Source organism: Triturus cristatus, chromosome 5_2 (assembly GCF_964204655.1).
Source record: "Triturus cristatus chromosome 5_2, aTriCri1.1, whole genome shotgun sequence".
Classification (NCBI taxonomy): domain Eukaryota; kingdom Metazoa; phylum Chordata; class Amphibia; order Caudata; family Salamandridae; genus Triturus; species Triturus cristatus.
In genome coordinates this window covers 71,624,113-71,643,817 of record NC_140588.1, presented here as the reverse complement: position 1 = coordinate 71,643,817, position 19,705 = coordinate 71,624,113, and the positions used below count along the sequence as shown (strand labels likewise).

Here is a 19,705-nt window from a genome sequence, read left to right as displayed (position 1 = left end):
CTGCCCATGAGGGCAGCTTTGGGCATATCTTAGGGGTGCCTTATATCTAATTAATGGGGAGGTTTGGGCCTGGCAAGTGGGTGCACTTGCCAGGTTGACATAGAAGTTTAAAACTGCACTCACAGACACTGCTGAGGCAGGCCTTAGACATGTTTGCAGGGCTACTCATGTGGGTGGCACTGCAGGACCACTAATAGCATTTGATTTACAGGCCCTGGGCACAGAAAAGGCACTTTACTTGTGACTTACCAGTAAATCAAATATTCCAATGATGGATAACCAATCATAATCACAATTTACGCAGAGAGCATATGCACTATAGCACTGTTTAGCAGTGGTAAAGTGCCCAGATTCCTAGAGCCAACAAAACAGGTCAGAAAAAATGAGTAAGAAGGCAAAATGTTAGGGGAAAAACCTGCAAAAAGGTCCAGGTCCAACAGGTACAAAACCAACCCAGGACAAATACCGTTACTCTATTGCACCAGGTCATTTTGTGTGACCGATTCTGAATTTTCTGCCTGTTACTGGGGGTAACCTAAGGAAATGGTCTTTGTGACTTCTGGTATTCCACTTTCTCCGTCGTTTTTGACAAGCACATCTTTCAGATATTACCTGGCAGTAACTGTGTCTGCAAAATAACCAGAATACATTGCAGTCACAAAAAAACTTTGATTTATAATAGGGTCACACCATTCTATTCACCTTTCCCTTTCAGTGTGAGCCCATTTAACAGAATTAGTATGGGAAATGCACTCATACCGTTACTGTTTGCATTATGTCTATTTGCATGCTGTATTTATTTATGTTCCTATTTGTAAGGCACACAATGCAAAAACATTCTGAAGCACGTTCTTTCTCGAAATGAGTTCATGACATGTTTGATTACTCACAGGAAAAATGCATATTCTTTTTCTCATCTGATGTGAAATTGGTGAAAATGTCAAAGAGTGAAGACATGAGCAGATAAGGGTCAATCAACATGTTCTACTAATTTTGGGTGAGCGATTGTGAGAAAAAGTTTGCTTGGAAGACAGCAGTGGCCGTTTTTGTGTGTTAGGCATGAGTTTTGTTTTTTGCAGAGTAATAGGCTTTTTCAGGTTAGACGTATGGCAAATGTGTTTCAACTTTATACTTTTCTTCTTGCTCCGATTGTGGTGGGTGTGTCATTTTAGGATGGGAGATATATGGAACATCATTCTGACAGTCTTTGTCTGGAAGTAGGTGGTCTACAACTGGTTGGAACCTTGCATCCCATTATGTCAAGACTGGCAGTGACAGGTAGGGGCCACCCATGAGCCATAGAGCGAGGGCAACCATTTGACCCTCATCATTGGCAGGTCGTGGGGACATATTAGCCTGGTGGCATTATTGATGATAATGTGGTCTTGCCGGGTGATCTTGTTAGCTCTGTATATCAGATTGGCATTTTGGAATCAGTATTGTTAGGGTTGTTACCACCACATTTAAGATTAGTCCTTTACTAGTTTTGAGTGTTTTTTAACATAAAGAAACAATATAATGAGATGCCATTTTAGGTAGGTCAGACCTACTGGCTTTGTCAAAGGTTCAGAATACCAAAATAAAAAAGGCTTGCTTATTGGCTTTAGCAGGGGGGGTTGTTTTATAAACCTATGAACAACACATCTATTGGCTTTGTTCAATGTTACTACAATAATTTAGCTATAGCCATATTTCAATGTATTCCGTATAAATTACAACATAGCAATGCATAATATTAATTGTCGCAAAAATATTTTAAATAAAAGTTTTTTGATTGAAAAAGAAACGTGTGTTTGAGTCTTTCTTTAACAGTCTTCAGAATACAAAATAATCATAGAACCAACCTCAAGGGGTCCTCCCACACCAGCTGAGAAAAATAAAGCTACAGCTCAGAGTACTTTAAAGTGATGGTAAGCTCTTCTCGGGTCATGCATTCAATGACGCAGGAGACTTACAGTATTTTATTTTTTAACATTCCTGGGGGCTGCTATGCTCCTTGGAGCCCCTGCCTCTTCCTTGGGGCACCACATCAAAGACAATAATTAAAAATAAAACCTACACATGGTATTATGGGCATTCGGAAGAGGAAGCAGTGGATATTTAATGAGCGCTTTTCTGCTTCTATACTGAAGGCCTCAAACATCTCTCTCTCTCTCTCTCGCTATATATATATATAGATAATGGAAAGTGATAGAATTAACAACACTGTCATCAACCTCTCCAAAACAGAACTTAGCCCTGAGGAAAGGTCAATATTAAGTCTGGGCCTATCTTTTTGCCCAGCAAAGAACTTCGACTATGCATCCACGAGAACGGATATTTACAAGGGAGTCAGAAAACTCAAACTCAAAAAGTTTCACATTTTAAAGGGGTCGGAAGAGACGAAAAGTATCCAAACATCAACCAGTGAACAAATGACTCACAATAATCCCAACAGATCAGACTTATCCCTTACTCAAGAACTACAAGACCTTTGGGACGGAAATTATACTCACAGTCCAGCACAAGAACCTTACAATCAGATGACAAATATACCTGCCACAAAGAATGCCCTTACCCCTTTCAAATTGAAATCCAATTTTACACCTATAGCATTGCATGATTCAATTGATGCATTCCATGAAGCAGTTACTATTAAAATAAAAAAACTTAACAAAACTACAATGATGGCCAAAAAACGTTATCAGAGAAATGAAATCATGTACAATAACCTTATGGTGAAACTAAAAAACAATAAAGAGGTAGTTATTCGCAACAGCAACAAAGGAGGCAATATTGTTCCTTGGTCGCAGGAAGATTACAAGATAGAAGCATTTAAACAACTGAATGACAAAGACTGTTATAGCTGCACCAACGCGGCTTACCTTAAGTTGACTTATCAGAATTATCACAAAAAATTATCGGTTTGGAATAGAAAAAATCTAATCAGTGAAGATGAATTTAAATTCCTGAAAAAAGACAATCCAACAACACCGACAATTTATTTTATTCCAAAAATCCATAAAAACATTTCTAACCCGCCGGGACGTCCAATAATATCAGCAAAAGAAGGGCTCCTAGAGAATACTTCCATTTATGTTGACTATTTCTTACAGGACTTCGTCAAAAAATTACCATCATATGTGCGGGATACAAGCGACTTTATCCGAAAAATTCAGGGCTTTAAGTGGCAAAAAGACTATTTATTGTTGGCCCTTGATGTATCAGCGCTGTATACTAGCATTCGACATTCTGACGGTATTAAGGCCATCAAACATTTCTTGTCACAACGACCTGTAGAATTTAAATCACACAATGAAATGCTTATATCCATGATCGAATACTGCCTAATGAACAATATTTTTATGTTTAATAATCTTCTTTTTCAACAGATGAGGGGAGTAGCCATGGGGGCCAGCTTCTCTCCCAGCTATGCATGTCTTCACATGGGCTGGTGGGAGGAGCTGGTCCTCAACTTTGATTACCAAAATATAGTTGAGAGTAACATTAAGGTTTGGCTCCGATATATTGATGATTTATTTCTAGTTTGGCAGGGAAGCATTGAAGAAGCACAACTATTTGTGAATAATATCAACTGCAATCTTTTGAATCTTCATTTCACAGCCACCATTAGCGACACTTCTTGGATACTCAAGCATTTGTACAGAATAACACACTAGAAACACGCATATTCCGCAAAGAAACAGCTGGAAACTCGATATTACATGCTGATAGCTCCCATCCACAGCACCTTATAAACAGCATACCATATGGCGAAATGTTACGCCTGAAGCGGATATGCAGTACCACAATGGATCTGAAAGTCGCTCAAGAAGCTAGCAAAAATAGATTCTTGGAGAGAGGATACTCTCTAAAAATCATTGAAAAGGCCATCTCTAAAACAAGGGCAATTGATAGGGAGACGCTATTGCTAGATAAACAAATAACAACTATCCCCATGAGAACCACAGAAACTGTGAACACCAACAAAAAGGAAGAGGTTCGTCTCATCATGAGCTATAGCGGACAACATAAGGCAATCCACAAGATTATTCAATCATGTTGGCCACTTGTATTATGTGACCCGGTTATGGGACCCCTGCTACCGCAGAGGGTGTCCATTACCTATAGTAAGGCAGCATCCATGAGAGACTGCCTGGTATCCACAAACCCTGAAATCTTGGAGAAGAGCTCATGGTTACAAACACATAAAGGCTTCTTTAAATGTAAGGTATGCAAAGCCTGTACCCACGGAATTAACACCTTGACATACACCACCCCCTTTTCCAATACCAAGTACAAAATATCTAAATTACTCACTTGCAAAACGGAATTTGCTATTTATGTCTTGACATGCCCATGCGACTTAAAATACATTGGTAGCACAAAATTGCAAGTGCATAAACGCATTTTACAACATCTTCGTGCAATCACCAATGAAGATAGCACATATCCGGTGGCTAGGCATTTAAAAAAATTCCATCACTCTAGCAACAAAGACCTTAAATATTTTGTCATAGATGCGGTACCCCCGAGTAGAAGAGGTGGTGACCGCGAAAATAAACTAAGGAGATTGGAAACAAGATACATAATACAACTTGATACCAAACACCCCAATGGCCTTAATATTACAGAAGATATGTACACATGCCTGTAAATATTATATGTACATTTTGTTCTTTGGTTGTGCCCTAAACAGATGAACAGAACTACCTAAATATTCAGCAACTTATGTGGTATTTTACCTTAATTACTAAATATTTTTTATGTAGTTTTTATCCAGTTCTTACAATGTAATATATGTATACACATATTTATATACTTATATATTTATATATTTATCTATTTATTTATTTGTATATACACATTGATCTGAGAACATAAAGATGCATTTGTTGGTATTTCTACCCAACCAGGTTGACCACTAATTTTAGTAACCAGCCAGTCTCTACTAGGTAGAATCAAAAATGGGTTTGCAGCTTTATTATTTAATTAAATAATTGTATAATGTCAACTTATTTTAATTATAATTATAAGTTGCACTCATCTTTTTAATAGGGCACAAAATCCCTGTACATCACAGGAAGATCTAGAACAAATAACAAATACAACTCATGTATATCTGCAAGGCCCACTGACTAGGTGTTTACTTGGTATCTTACCATCATGATTATTATGATATTTTGGTGTTCTGCGCTTCGCAAATCAAACAAAAAATATATATCCTATATGGTTTCTGATCACAATCTAAATGTACTCATCCTCTATTTATCAATCATTTTAAACTTTAATGAATGAAATACACTTTTAAGTTCACAGTTTGCACCTAAGCTATTTGCACATATCAGATCTTTACCCTATGTGACGTGATATTTACGAGCAACATGCTTTTATATATATTTATTTCACATATTTTTATCGTATGAAAAAAGTATTATATATGAATGGCACTTTTGTAAAATACTGTCAATTGTGGTATTTGTCCATGAATTTACAACCATTTTATTGCTATGCTACAACTATGCAAATGATTTCAAACATGATAGGGATTCAATTCCTTTATGTATTAGCAGTATGTTGTTTATGTCTATATGCTTTCCGATCACGTGGGGTCAGACAATTATGCACGGTCACTTTAAATTCACCTAAAATGTGTATCCAAGTTGAGTGAACAAGGCTCGCCCAGAGCTGAAACGCGTATCGACGACTTTGGAAAAATAAACATCTTTTAAGCACGTACCTTGGGTCTGTGTCCACATTCGATTCCTTATCCATCCGGAATCCAGTTGGAATACAAGTAATATATATGTATATATATATGTGTGTGTGTGTGTATATATATATATATCTCAAATGGGATTCACCTTGCGGCAAAGAAGAAACGCACTCACTCGATTGCAGGAATCAAGGCGGATTTATTATCAGATGTTAGCTGCCATGCCCAATGCGTTTCGGTCCAGTCACTTGGACCTTGTTCACGGGATGACTGGACCGAAACGCGTTGGGCATGGCAGCTAACAAGTGATAATAAGTCCGCCTTGATTCCTGCAATCGAGTGAGTGCGTTTCTTCTTTGCCGCAAGGTGAATCCCGCTTGATATATACCGGTGTGGCTCTGCCGGAAAGAAACGCACCGCCCCTACCTGAAGAGCGCCGGCGTCAACCAAGTGGGCCAGTCAGTGGTAATATATATATATATATTCACTGAAAAAACCATAGGTTTCACACACGTTATAGTTAGGAATTAGCATTTAAAAAACCTTAGAAATTTAGTGAAAAAACCATAGGTTTCACACATGTTATAGTTAGCTGGACATTTTACTCGTAAAAAACCAATGAAATTGCCCCGTTATAGTTAGTTCAGCTAACTATAACTCGCGCGCCCGCAATGCACTGCTGATGACGTCACATATTACATCACTCATGACATGGTCAGTGACATCACTCATGACATCACTGATGACATCTCAAATGACATCACTGATGACCTCACTGATGACATCATCCTTGTGATAGAGTGGCAGACCTCCTCTCACCTTAATATAAGCTTTGATACACACATTCAAAAATAGAGACTAAAAATTTCAAAACAATGGACATACCAATACCAGTTACAACAACCTCTTCAGTAATTCTAAGATCCACATACACATCCACTCATTCACCAACAGTCCTATACAGTCACTCATACATGTACTCACTCATCATATGTACTCATACATCTATACATCCTGTTACACAATGCCACTCATCCATAGAGTTACTCACACACATAGTCACTCATGCTAATAAAGAATCAAACATACATTTACTTGCATATACAGTTATACACACACCACCACACTTACTTCTACGGAAACTTACACATACTTAGTCTTTTAAACAATCACTTATAGAAACACATACTTATTCATACAGGAACTCTTTCAATCTCTCACTCTCACATATACTCACATATATACACCAATAGTCACATATACTAGTTTAAAACATATGTAGTCACTCATAAAGACACTATTGAGACAGTCATTCACTCACTAACACACCCATACACACACTCATCCACCCATGCAGTCCTGCACACATGCTCTGTTCAACACATACAAACAGTGAGTCACTCATTCATGCACCGATGCACTACGTAATACCCCCCACCGAACCATGCAGACACTCAGACTGATACTCAAAAAAACAACTAATAACCTATATAGACACCCATGTAGCTACTCACCAACCCATGCAGCCACTTATACACAAAGTGAGAGACTGATACAGATATTTACATATTTAAACATTACTCACTAAGCCATGTATTCACTATGATACACTTAATCAGTCAGTTACACAATCAATTTTTCAAAAACAAATCATCCATTTAGACAGTAATATACCCATTTATTCTTCCATCAACCTTGAGATATACATATATAAAACATATTTAATTTTCAGAAAAACACACATTCACTGGATGATGTCATCAGTGAGGTCATCAGTGATGTCATTTGAGATGTCATCAGTGATGTCATGAGTGATGTCACTGACCATGTCATGAGTGATGTAATATGTGACGTCATCAGCAGTGCATTGCGGGCGCGCGAGTTATAGTTAGCTGAACTAACTATAACGGGGCAATTTCATTGGTTTTTTACGAGTAAAATGTCCAGCTAACTATAACATGTGTGAAACCTATGGTTTTTTCACTAAATTTCTAAGGTTTTTTAAATGCTAATTCCTAACTATAACGTGTGTGAAACCTATGGTTTTTTCAGTGAATTTCTAAGGTTTTTTAAATGCTAATTCCTAACTATAACGTGTGTGAAACCCATGGTTTTTTCAGTGAATTTGCAAGGTTTTTTAAATGCTAATTCCTAACTATAACGTGTGTGAAACCCATGGTTTTTTCAGTGAATTTGCAAGGTTTTTTAAATGCTTTTTTTTTTTTATATTCTTCATTTTTTTCAAACATATTTTTATTTTAATTTTCTTATCTTTTATAAAGACTATGCTTTAATTTTTAAAATCCTTAAATATTTTTTTTATATATATTTTTTAAAATAAACATGTAAAATTTATTTCCAGATTTTTTTTTTTTTTTTTTTTTTTTTTTATAGTACGCGTACCGTAAGCTCACGGTAAGCGTACGGTTTACGCAACGTCCGTAATCTATCTACGCTGCTTGCGTATAGTTACGCACTTTGCGTAGCCGCGCGTACTGCGCGTGGGACGCGTGTGCGCTTACGCAACACGCGCACGTTACGCGGAAGTGCCGGGAAATGACTTTTATGCGCATGTGCGCAAGCGCGTGTCTTTTTTACGCGCACGCGTACTTTTTGCCGTAAGCGCACCGTAAGCGTACCGTAAGCGTACGGTAGGTCATGTGATCTTGAAACACAACTTTTGATTGGTTGAAACTACTTTCAGTTCTAGAACTCTCCTACACCACACCCATTCCCCTCATTTCTGCTTGTGATCCCTTAGGAGAAGGAGCTGGTTTGTCTTTGGGATACGATGGCAGAACAGCAGAGCCCTTCTGAGAGTGAGGCTAGCACCAGCAGCACTGTCTTGAGGCAGAGAGCGAGGAAAGTAAAGCCTTCTTATGTTTGGGATTTTTTTACTTTTCCAGAAGGCCAGCAAAAGGTGAATGCACCCTTAGTTACTTGCATTCTGTGTAAGCGTGTACTTTCTAGAGGTAATCCTGACAGGAAGTATTCCTTTGGGAATCACACCATGATGAGGCACCTCAAAGAAGTACACAGAAGGACACATGGTCATCTTTTTGGAGGTAACTCTTCAGAAAGACGAGCCAGTACATCCACAGCAGCTCAGCCTGGACCATCATCTGCAGGGCAGACTCCTTCTTCTGCAGGTCAGGTGAGCCCTTCATCTGTGGGGGGAGAATCTCCTTTTGCTGGCCCTCTGGAAATTAACCCTCGGTTTGCGAGGGTTGAAGTACGGTGCGCCACTTGTCACGATCTAATTACTTATAGGGAGACCAGTGTTTCCCTGGTGAACAGTAAAATAGATCAGCACACTTGTCGTACCGTCTAATATTCCCAATCTTTCTTTCCTCTGTCCCTGCATGAACACAACGGTTCTTTTAAGAGCCAACCTTATCTTTCATCTTTTTTTTTCTTTTTTTTTAAAAACTTTTTTTTTTTTTTTACCGTACGCGTACGGTAAGCGTACCTTTTTTTTTATTTTTTAAAAAAAACACTAAAAATCATTTTTCACATTACAAGGTCCTTGAAAGACTACAATTATTACTATTGACTTACCATACTCACTGAAAAAAATATTTATTCATTTGTTTTTTTAAAAAATAGTTTTTAAAATGGTTGTAGTTTACGAAAATTTTCTATATCGATCTGAAAAAAAAGAAAAAAGTATTAATATTTTTAAAACATTTTATAATACAGTACACATATTTACATTTTTTTCCAAAAAATATTTTTGCCTTATTTTTGCTGTTTTCAGAATATATTGCATTTCACTATAAATTGTGAAAGCAATTGCATTCATCATTTTACAGCGGGCAAAAAAAAATAACAATCTCAAAGATTGTATTAAAAAAGCCCAGAATCTCTTCTCACTTAAACTTATCATTACAGAAATGCATATTATTCTTAAAAAATGTCATCTAAAAACAATACTTTTTTCTTTAAAATACCGTCTGATATTTTTGTTTCAGAAGTACATTCACAATAATATATCTCAAATAACTCCAAAATACATCTGATTTTATTTCCTTTAGGCCAAATAGTATTTTTTATTCTTTCCCTGGAATAAATTTCCAAGGGAAAACCATTAAAATTCTAAAGTTTAATCTGTCCAGATCTCACCGATTCTCTGTAACATTTTGGTTCACGAAAATTTTTCGAATAATTTATTTAGTCCACAATAGAATTGCTTACTTTTCCACATGGCCAAATAGTAATTTTTGAAATCATTTTTGAAAAAATTTCCAGTGGCAGTCCAATAACATTCCAAAATTTAAAATGTGCAGAAGTTACCGATAATCTCTAAATTATTGGTTTTTCAAAATTGCATTAAAAATTTAAAAAGTCCACATTACAATTGGTTATCTTTCCTTTAGGCCAAATGATAATTTTAAAAATCTTTTTTCTACAAAATTGCAATGGTAATCCTGTAAAATGGTAAAATTATTTTGTCCAGATCTTGCCAAGTCTCTCTAAAATTTAGGTTTCAGGAAGATTAGATAGGAATTTGCTAAATCAAAAGGCAAACGTTGTTTGAAAATCAATTGGGAATCATTACACAGTGTCCATCCTTTTTCACATTTTAGATAAACTGTGTAATGTCCAGAAGTAACAGTAGGTCCATCATGGAAAATTATTGCAACAGTTACAAAAGTTTTTCCTGAAATTGATAATTGCTGTCCTGTAAACTTCTTTATTAAAGTATCCAATTTTGATCCATCAGCTCTACATCGTTGCATCATTAAAATTACATACTGTCCGTATTCCCTTAAAATTAATGTTGATAACATGTCAGAATTACACTCACCACATTTCATGCTATGATTAGCATCTTTAACTAAGTTTGCAAAAGTGACTGTTTTACTCTCTGGCAATGTCAAATAAATAAACCTTTCATTATCAACAATAGAACCACTTATATTATAACAATTATCACAACTATGTTCCCATTTATAAGAGAGACCAAAAAAAATGTCAATGGGAACTCCTTCTTCTTCCACTACCTGAAGAAAATACATCAAAAATTCGTGAGCATCTTGCTGTTCATTTTGAGAAAACTGTGTTCGTCCTGAACATACATCTAAAAGTTTTCTAATATCAGTAGCACTTTCTATTTGAGTTTTATCTTTACTCAGCTTTTGAAAAAGGAGACTGAGCTCTGAACAGAATCTTTTTCCCTGATTTATTATTATCTGCTCTTGCAAACTTTCCAGGTAAAAAGCAACATTCAGCACTACATTTGCGTAGCAGTTGACACCAGAGCTATTTTCAAAATGACATCCTACAACCTGTTCTTCATTTTCCTTATTCTTTTTGCTTGCAATTACATCACTCCTCTTTTTTTTCCTCTTCTCTACATCTTCATTACAGATATTCTCATTTCTCCTTTTACGAGAAACTACACGTTTCTCCAACACAGGATACTGACCTAAATGAGGAGCATAGCTTCTTCTTAATCTATTATACTCCTTTACACAGTTTGTATCAGCACTAACTTTTGAGTCATCGAAGTCTATCATGAATAAACCTGATAATGTTTTGACTCGTGACAAAGCAACATATGCCATACCTTCTTTGAACACACTAGATCCAATGTTCACAAATGCACAATCTACAGTCAATCCTTGAGACTTGTGAATAGTTACAGCATATGCTAGAGAAAACGGAAACTGCTTCCTACGTACATATAAGTCTTTCACAAGCATGAAACGAACTGAACAACGACAAATGTCTTTAACTTCCTCTATCTGATCAAATTTTATTTTTAACCATTCAATTCCATCTTTTTTCTGATAATTAATAAAACCCACAACTCTTCCCATCGCTCCATTTACTAAGCCTTTTTCAACATCCAAATTTCTCCTTAAAAACACTCTACAGTTCATGCAAACATATAGATTTTTTTCTAATCCTGCTGTTTTGGAGATGTTCTTCTCTAGTGAGTCCAATTTATTTTTCAGTTTGCCTGTTACTGTGACAGTAATTCTTCCATCCTCAATTTTGTCCACTGCTTCCAATTTCCTGATCTCTTCCTTTTCCAATTTCAAAAGCTCCTCATTGAATATTGAGCATTCACGTAGAGTTGGCATTAAGCAGATGACACTTTTGTTTTCTGCAATGTTCTTGTATATCTTCTCTGCAACTATTTCTTCCTTTGGAAATAAATTATGTAGCAGCCGAGTCTGTAATGCTTTTTTGCCAGCTTCTGTGAGTAGTCCAATCCTGATATCTTTCAGAATACTTCCATATTCTTCATCGTTTGCTTGCCTCATATTAGTTGTAAGTTCCTTGTACTCAAAGAAGGACCAAATATTTGTATTACCGATGCTTCCCAATGACTTCTTCGTGTCTTCATGTGTCACAGTATTAAACACTGGTTGTCCTTTAACCGGAGTAAGTTGCAAAAGATCCCCAAAAACTATGACGTGTTTTCCACCAAATAACACGTCATAGTCTGTCTTCAAAATTTGCTGCATTCTTAAATGCACAAAGGCAAGCATTAAGTTTGATACCATGCTCACCTCATCAATAATGAGAACTTGCATCTTCTTCAATACTCTTGAAACTTCCAAGCATGCTTCTCCAGTTAGCTTGTTGAATTGTATTTTGTTCTCATGCTCCACTGGTAACATTAGCAAACGATGTAAGGTGATTCCTTTTATGTTATATGCTGCTAACCCAGTTGGAGCAGTAACCACACAAGACAAAGTAGAATCTGTTTTTTGCTTTAGGTAGCTTCTGATGACTTTAATTAGGAAACTTTTTCCAGTGCCAGCTTGTCCGCTTACATACATCCTGATTGGATGAAATGATGTGCATGAGCACTCTTTTTTTTCATGTAGAAATCCGTGATCAATTTTGTTTTTGATCTCTTCATAAATTTGTTGCTGCTCTTGATTCAGTTGTCTTTCCAAATTTTCTAAGTCTATAAATTCTTCTTGAGCTTGATTCATAGCCGTTTCCACTTCATTCATGGCTATTGATGCTTCATTTTCAACGATTGGTTGTCCTAGGGGATCTTGACTGTATGTTCCTGAACTTTGGCTGTCCTGAGAACTGTCTCTAGCAATTTCTGCTGCAATTGTAGTTTCCTGTTCAATTTCTTCATTTAACATTTGCAGATAAGTTGAGAATGTACTGCATTGTATGCTGTCTTTGCAAGCATTAAAAGAATCTTCATAGCTCTGGAATTCTCCCAGTAGTTCATCCTCTGAACGCCATGGTTTAAACAACTGTAAAAGAGCCAAGTAGTAAAATTCTTTCTTGTCGGTAGTGTCGCAACTCAGCTTCCGGTGATTTATCAAACTTCCTTTGGTTTGCTTCACCAAACATCCTTCTTCACCAACGACTTTATATTTTCCATTATTGATGTCTTCTGCAGCTTTCCGTGAATAAATGTAGTTCTGCAGCACTTCATAGAGACACATGTTCTCCAGATGATGACTTCTCTTGGGATAATATGTGTCCAACATGTTTGTTTTCAATATATCTGTACTTTCAGGTTCGAACTGTGCCAAATATTCAATTTCTCCAACAGATTTCAGTACCCGATTTCTCATTGCTGCAAGGCCTAAACTTGCCCAAATTATTCTTCTTGACTTCGAGTAGAGACTTGCAGAAGATAATCTATCTGAACATTCGTAGGATCCAATTTCTCGATGCGATAACATCTTCAAACTGAAACTGTACAGCTTCTTACTGACAGTCTTCTCGTGAGAAATCTCTTCCCACATTTCCTTCAATTCTGTTTTTTCTGATTTCGTAATGTAAGACGTTACATATCGAGCAACAGCAATGGAATTGTCAGCAACATACTGTATATCCATGTTAGCGTTCCACATGGATAAAATGACTGGGTTGTAGTCATTTATATTTTTTGATTCTTCTTTTCTTTTAAGGTTGTAGGTATTCTTAGGTGATTTTCTTGTGATAGTATGTCTCACAGCTGACATAAAACTGTTGACTCTTCCATTTGTAAGAACAGGTCTAGGAAATCCAAATCGACATTTAGTGTAGTATTTTTCTTTGCTCTTGTATTTCCGTCGACAGTATTTTCCACACCGATGACTTTGGAAACGTAGAACTTGCTCCTTTAACTTGTACTCTTCTGTGCTTTTAGGTATAGCACATGTTGCATATTCTTCAATGTAAGATAACACTGCTTCATCAGTATCTGTTCCAAACTTTGGGGCATCCTTGATCCACAGCAGCATATGAATATGAGGAGCACCTCTTGCCTGGTACTCTTTTCTCCAAAAGAAATCCACTACTTCTCCAAGGGGTGGATTTTTTTTATTGCAGATGAAGGACATCATAGCCTCAAATCTATGATTGAAATATCTGCAAACATTAACCGGATCCAATGAGCACAGTTCTCCTGCTGTCTTGTATTCGATGTTTTCAATGTTTGAATTGGCCTCTCGTAGAAAATCCAGTAAATCATCCCAAGCGTACTCGGCGCAGCTTAGGGTAAGGAACCATGTTGGTGTTCCTAAATTGCGTAACATGCATTTTAGTTCACCATGGCGTCGGTACCAATATTCATTTGTCCCACGCTGACAAGCCATCAGATTGATCAGTTGTGTTTCCAAATGATCATCTCGGTGCTGCACTTTCTCCATAAAATCCTTAGCAGACACATTTTGTAAATGTACTCCACTTTTTAAAATGTGATTTACTGCATAAGACAGTGCAGACAAGTCGCTTTCAAATAAAAGATGGAACAAATAAGGGATACTTTGTCGAAATCTGGGATCTTCAGCATATAGTCTTGTAGTCCGATACTCAGAAGCTGGAATCTGTTCCGGACGTTCATCGTATCGTCCTCCTTTTCCTTTAGGAAACAGCTGAGGAAAACATCGAGCTTCCAAGCTCTCCTCCCATACACTCACGGGATTTCCTTTTGCTTTCTTCATCTGAAAGAGATCAATATTGTCTCCCATAACTTCTTTCGAATGGAGAGGATGTATGCTAAAATGTTCATAAATTTCTTCTTCCTTTGACTTGTCCACTTTTTCAATTTGTCCACTTGGTGTTTCTGTATCTCCTTGTAAATCTTCTTCTTCTTCTTCTTCTACTATATAAATTGATTCATACCATTTGTTATTTTTTTTCAAATACAAATTTGCTCTTTGTACTTTCCGCACATCTACCAGCTCCTGCCAAATCTTCTTATTCTTTGTAGGTACACCATTAACCAGAATAATTAATGGTTCAGTTTCCAAAGTATCCGCATCAATAGTTTCCATATTTTTTTTCAAATCCAAGGGCAAATACACCACTCTACCTTTTAAACCTCTCAGTAAATCTGAAGGAGGTAATTTACCAGTTTTGGGCTCCATACGTACTATGGTCTGGAACGGATGAACACATTGAATGAGTATAGACTCATATGTATTTAATTCAGAAAGTTCAGCAGGAATAGCATCCAATTCTAAATTATTATGTACAGCTCTGGTCGGCATTCTATTTTCCTCTAACTTGTTGTAGCAGTATTTACAAATACGCTGATCTTCACCCAATTCAAAACAATTTTCAAGAAATATATATGTTGCAAAATCCATCCACTTATAATTATCTTCATTTTCACTCTTTCTGTAGAGATCAACATTCCTAGTTTGTTTTCTATAATGAGTTCTGCGGCAACAAATACAAGTAACATTTGGTCTTTCATTAGAGACTATTGCAAATTTTGTTATGTGATCATTAAATGTCTTACTTACACAAGGTTCTACATTCTCTTCCACTTCTGCCTCATTTACTGTGTCCTTCTCTGCACTGTTTTGTTCAGGACCAAAGTAACAAAACTGAATTTCATCAACAACCTTCTCTACATCTGATACCGTTCCTCGGAACAGAGCCCTATTCAATTCATTTAACTTTATTGCTGGACTTTTGGCAAAATACAACCGTCTCACAAACTTTCTCATTTCAGTATGATGAACAGCCAGCATCCTAAAATGATGGAAAACACTATTGCACACTTTTCTAGATAGACAAGCAAGAGAATGACCCTGCAAACCAGTATTCTCTCTCACTCTGCATGGATCCAGACTTTGAAGCACCTTAATCTTTTGTTTTACACTTTTTTTACTATATTCTCTTAGAAACTCTCGAAATCTGTCAATAGATTCCTGACGCACAGTGCAAATACTACTACAATTCCAAGTGTACACTGGGGCTTTAGGACGTCTCCCCATTGCCTCATCTGCCATCACTTGTACCTCATCTCTTGGAACCATTATCTCCTTCTCCATTATGCAACCATTTTTTACTTCGTATGAACGACCTCTGGTGTCAACTGCATGCAGCAAACTATTACTTTGAAAATAGCTCTCTTCATTAAAAAAAGGTTCACTACTTGAGCTATGCATCCACTTTCCTAAAAACACTTTACAAAAATTTGTTCTGTTCACTACTCTTTTGCTTTTGCTTTGTGATTTCAGTACATTAACCATTTTATCTAATGTACGCATCCTATTCAAAATTAATATGAATAGTTTCCTTTTTAATTCTAATGCCTTTGCTGCAATGGCTTCAATTTCTTTTTTTCTCTTATAATATTTAGCCTTTTGCTTATATTTCTTTATATCCTTTATCAAATTGGACATAACTCTTCTCTGAAACATTTTTCTACGTATCTCTTTAAATGCTGTTTTTCTGTTTATGTTAAACTTTTCAATTGCAGAAGGTATATTTGCATTAACTAAATCCTCAATTTTTTGCTGTTCTGTAGGTTTTGTTACATTTTTCCGAGAACAGACATTTTGTACATTTTTGTTTGTTTTCAATATTTTGTTTAGGAATTGTCTTTTTTGCTTACCAGAAGATTTTTTCTTTTTCCCAACATCAGCATCTTCTACTAACTTTGGTCCTCCAGTTGTCCTCAAATATAGTTTTTTTTTTAGCGTTTTTTGAACTCGAGATGTTGTAGGCATCTTAAATTTTGTTCACTGTTCTTCAGCAATACCTGCAAAAAAACTAAAAAAAAAATTCTTTATTGTATTTAAATATATTACTACATTTCTTTTCACAATAGTCACAAAACGAAATTTCTTTGCCAATTTGAATGCACACAAACTCCTCTTTTTTTTTGGGCAAGTGAAAATCTGTATAACAAACTGTCACATTATGAAACCAAGCTGTTTTTTTTTCAGACCACCACCGTGTGTATTCTCTGTGACTGCCTACACTCCAGCAGGGGCAACCAGCCTTAGTGATGCTGAATGTATTTGCATTACAGACTTAAACCTGAAAACCCCACTCGCTTCTAATTACTGTGCATGACTATACATGGCAAGCACATGGGTGTGTGCTAAACCTCTGCTTCTTCCCCCAAAAATTCGCTCCTCTTTTCCATCTACTGCAACTGTGAAATCACCAGAGCAAGACGCAATACATTTCTGCCTATAATTCTTCTATGCACACAGAGTCATGTTTTCACATTAGTGCCAAAACGAAATTTCTTTGCCAATTTGAAAGCACACTTACTGCTCTTTTTTTTTCGGGGGCAAGTGTATATCTCTTTTTTCAATTTGAAATCACTTTTACAGACTGACACATTCTGAAACCTTTTTTTTAAATTTATTTAAATGCACATGTCCAAGCAGTTTTTTTTTCAGACCACCACCGTGTGTATTCTCTGTGACTGCCTACACTCCAGCAGGGGCAACCAGCCTTAGTGATGCTGAATGTATTTGCATTACAGACTTAAACCTGAAAACCCCACTCGCTTCTAATTACTGTGCATGACTATACATGGCAAGCACATGGGTGTGTGCTAAACCTCTGCTTCTTCCCCCAAAAATTCGCTCCTCTTTTCCATCTACTGCAACTGTGAAATCACCAGAGCAAGACGCAATACATTTCTGCCTATAATTCTTCTATGCACACAGAGTCATGTTTTCACATTAGTGCCAAAACGAAATTTCTTTGCCAATTTGAAAGCACACTTACTGCTCTTTTTTTTTCGGGCCAAGTGAAAATCTCTTTTTACACTTTGAAATCACTTTTACAGACTGACACATTCTGAAACCTTTTTTTTTAAATTTATTTAAATGCACATGTCCAAGCTGTTTTTTTTTCAGACCACCACCGTGTGTATTCTCTGTGACTGCCTACACTCCAGCAGGGGCAACCAGCCTTAGTGATGCTGAATGTTTTTGCATTACAGACTTAAACCTGAAAACCCCACTCGCTTCTAATTACTGTGCATGACTATACATGGCAAGCACATGGGTGTGTGCTAAACCTCTGCTTCTTCCCCCAAAAATTCGCTCCTCTTTTCCATCTACTGCAACTGTGAAATCACCAGAGCAAGACGCAATACATTTCTGCCTATAATTCTTCTATGCACACAGAGTCATGTTTTCACATTAGTGCCAAAACGAAATTTCTTTGCCAATTTGAAAGCACACTTACTGCTCTTTTTTTTTCGGGGGCAAGTGTATATCTCTTTTTTCAATTTGAAATCACTTTTACAGACTGACACATTCTGAAACCTTTTTTTTAAATTTATTTAAATGCACATGTCCAAGCAGTTTTTTTTTCAGACCACCACCGTGTGTATTCTCTGTGACTGCCTACACTCCAGCAGGGGCAACCAGCCTTAGTGATGCTGAATGTATTTGCATTACAGACTTAAACCTGAAAACCCCACTCGCTTCTAATTACTGTGCATGACTATACATGGCAAGCACATGGGTGTGTGCTAAACCTCTGCTTCTTCCCCCAAAAATTCGCTCCTCTTTTCCATCTACTGCAACTGTGAAATCACCAGAGCAAGACGCAATACATTTCTGCCTATAATTCTTCTATGCACACACAGTCATGTTTTCACATTAGTGCCAAAACGAAATTTCTTTGCCAATTTGAAAGCACACTTACTGCTCTTTTTTTTTCGGGCCAAGTGAAAATCTCTTTTACAGACTGACACATTATGAATCCACCATGTGTAACTACAACAAAAACAATTCCCATTTCTATTATTCATTTCTTAAGTTACCACATACATCCCCTCTCAAACTGTAAACTCACCTTTAGAATTAGTTAGTTGTGAAAGAAATGTGTCACTCAAACAGCAGATTATCAGAGCCAGGATCTCTGTTCTGTACACCTCTCTCCTCTCAGCAGAACCAGATAATGGCAAACTTTCCCTCTATTTTTCCACACATATACATGTAAGTTTCAAATCTCAGTGCTTCCCCCTTTTTTTCAAATGTAATGACACATTTCTATTGGTTGAAAACCAACCCTTTTCCAAAAGTACCCTGCCCCCAACTTGACTTCTGCCTAGTACCCTTCCCCCAACTTGACTTCTGCCTGCTACCATAGCAACAGCTCATGGAACACTGCTGTGTGCAGTTAGGTCAGAAGTTCGACACACAATGTTTCAATTCCACAGAGCAAGAGTGCTTGACTTTTCAAACCTAACTGCAAATCCATAGTACTGTTCTTTGGTTACACATTTTTTTGTACCAATACAAAACATGCTTCTATTAATTTTCACATACAGCCTAGTTTTTTTTCTAGAATGGTATGAAACAGCCAATCAGTTCTTTTTGTTTTGTAAAAAATATGTATGCCTCCATTTCCAAACTGTCTTTCTTTTCATATTGCCATTCTACTGAAAGACACCTCCTGAGTGCATCCAGTTCTCCTTTGAAGATGTTCACAGTGTGGATTGTAGGGCACAGCTATGTCTTCTGGAGTGAAAAGTTTGCAGAGAAAACAGATATGGTGAGAGACCTTGCTTTGCCAAATGTAGACATTAAATGGATTGGTCAGAGAGGGTTAAAGTGGCACCAATTGATGCCATTGGTGAAATCCTTCATGCAAATCCAACACCCTGACCTCATAATAGTGCACTGTGGTGGCAATGACCTAGGCACTTTGACTGGGGTAGGTCTGGAAATGCTTATGAAGGACACCTTTGCACAACTGTTTACACTTTTCCCTAAAACTGCCTTTGTGTTTTCCAACATATGCCAAAGGCAAAAATGGAACTGGTCC

The 19,705-nt window shown here is 36.9% G+C and overlaps 1 protein-coding gene across 1 annotated transcript in view; it reads right to left on the bottom strand.

The window, feature by feature from the left end:
- Nucleotides 1-18,840, bottom strand: part of LOC146822678 (uncharacterized) — a 44,935-nt gene extending 26,095 nt beyond the window's left edge. Inside the window, exons 1-2 of the mRNA XM_085606264.1 lie at nucleotides 18,731-18,840; nucleotides 11,434-16,675 (exon numbers count right to left, since the gene is read on the bottom strand). Of these exons, the coding sequence (XP_085462390.1) occupies nucleotides 11,434-16,632 (5,199 nt within the window). The 5' untranslated portion in view covers nucleotides 16,633-16,675; nucleotides 18,731-18,840. The remainder of the gene's footprint in view (nucleotides 1-11,433; nucleotides 16,676-18,730) is intronic.
- Nucleotides 18,841-19,705: the final 865 nt, after the last annotated feature.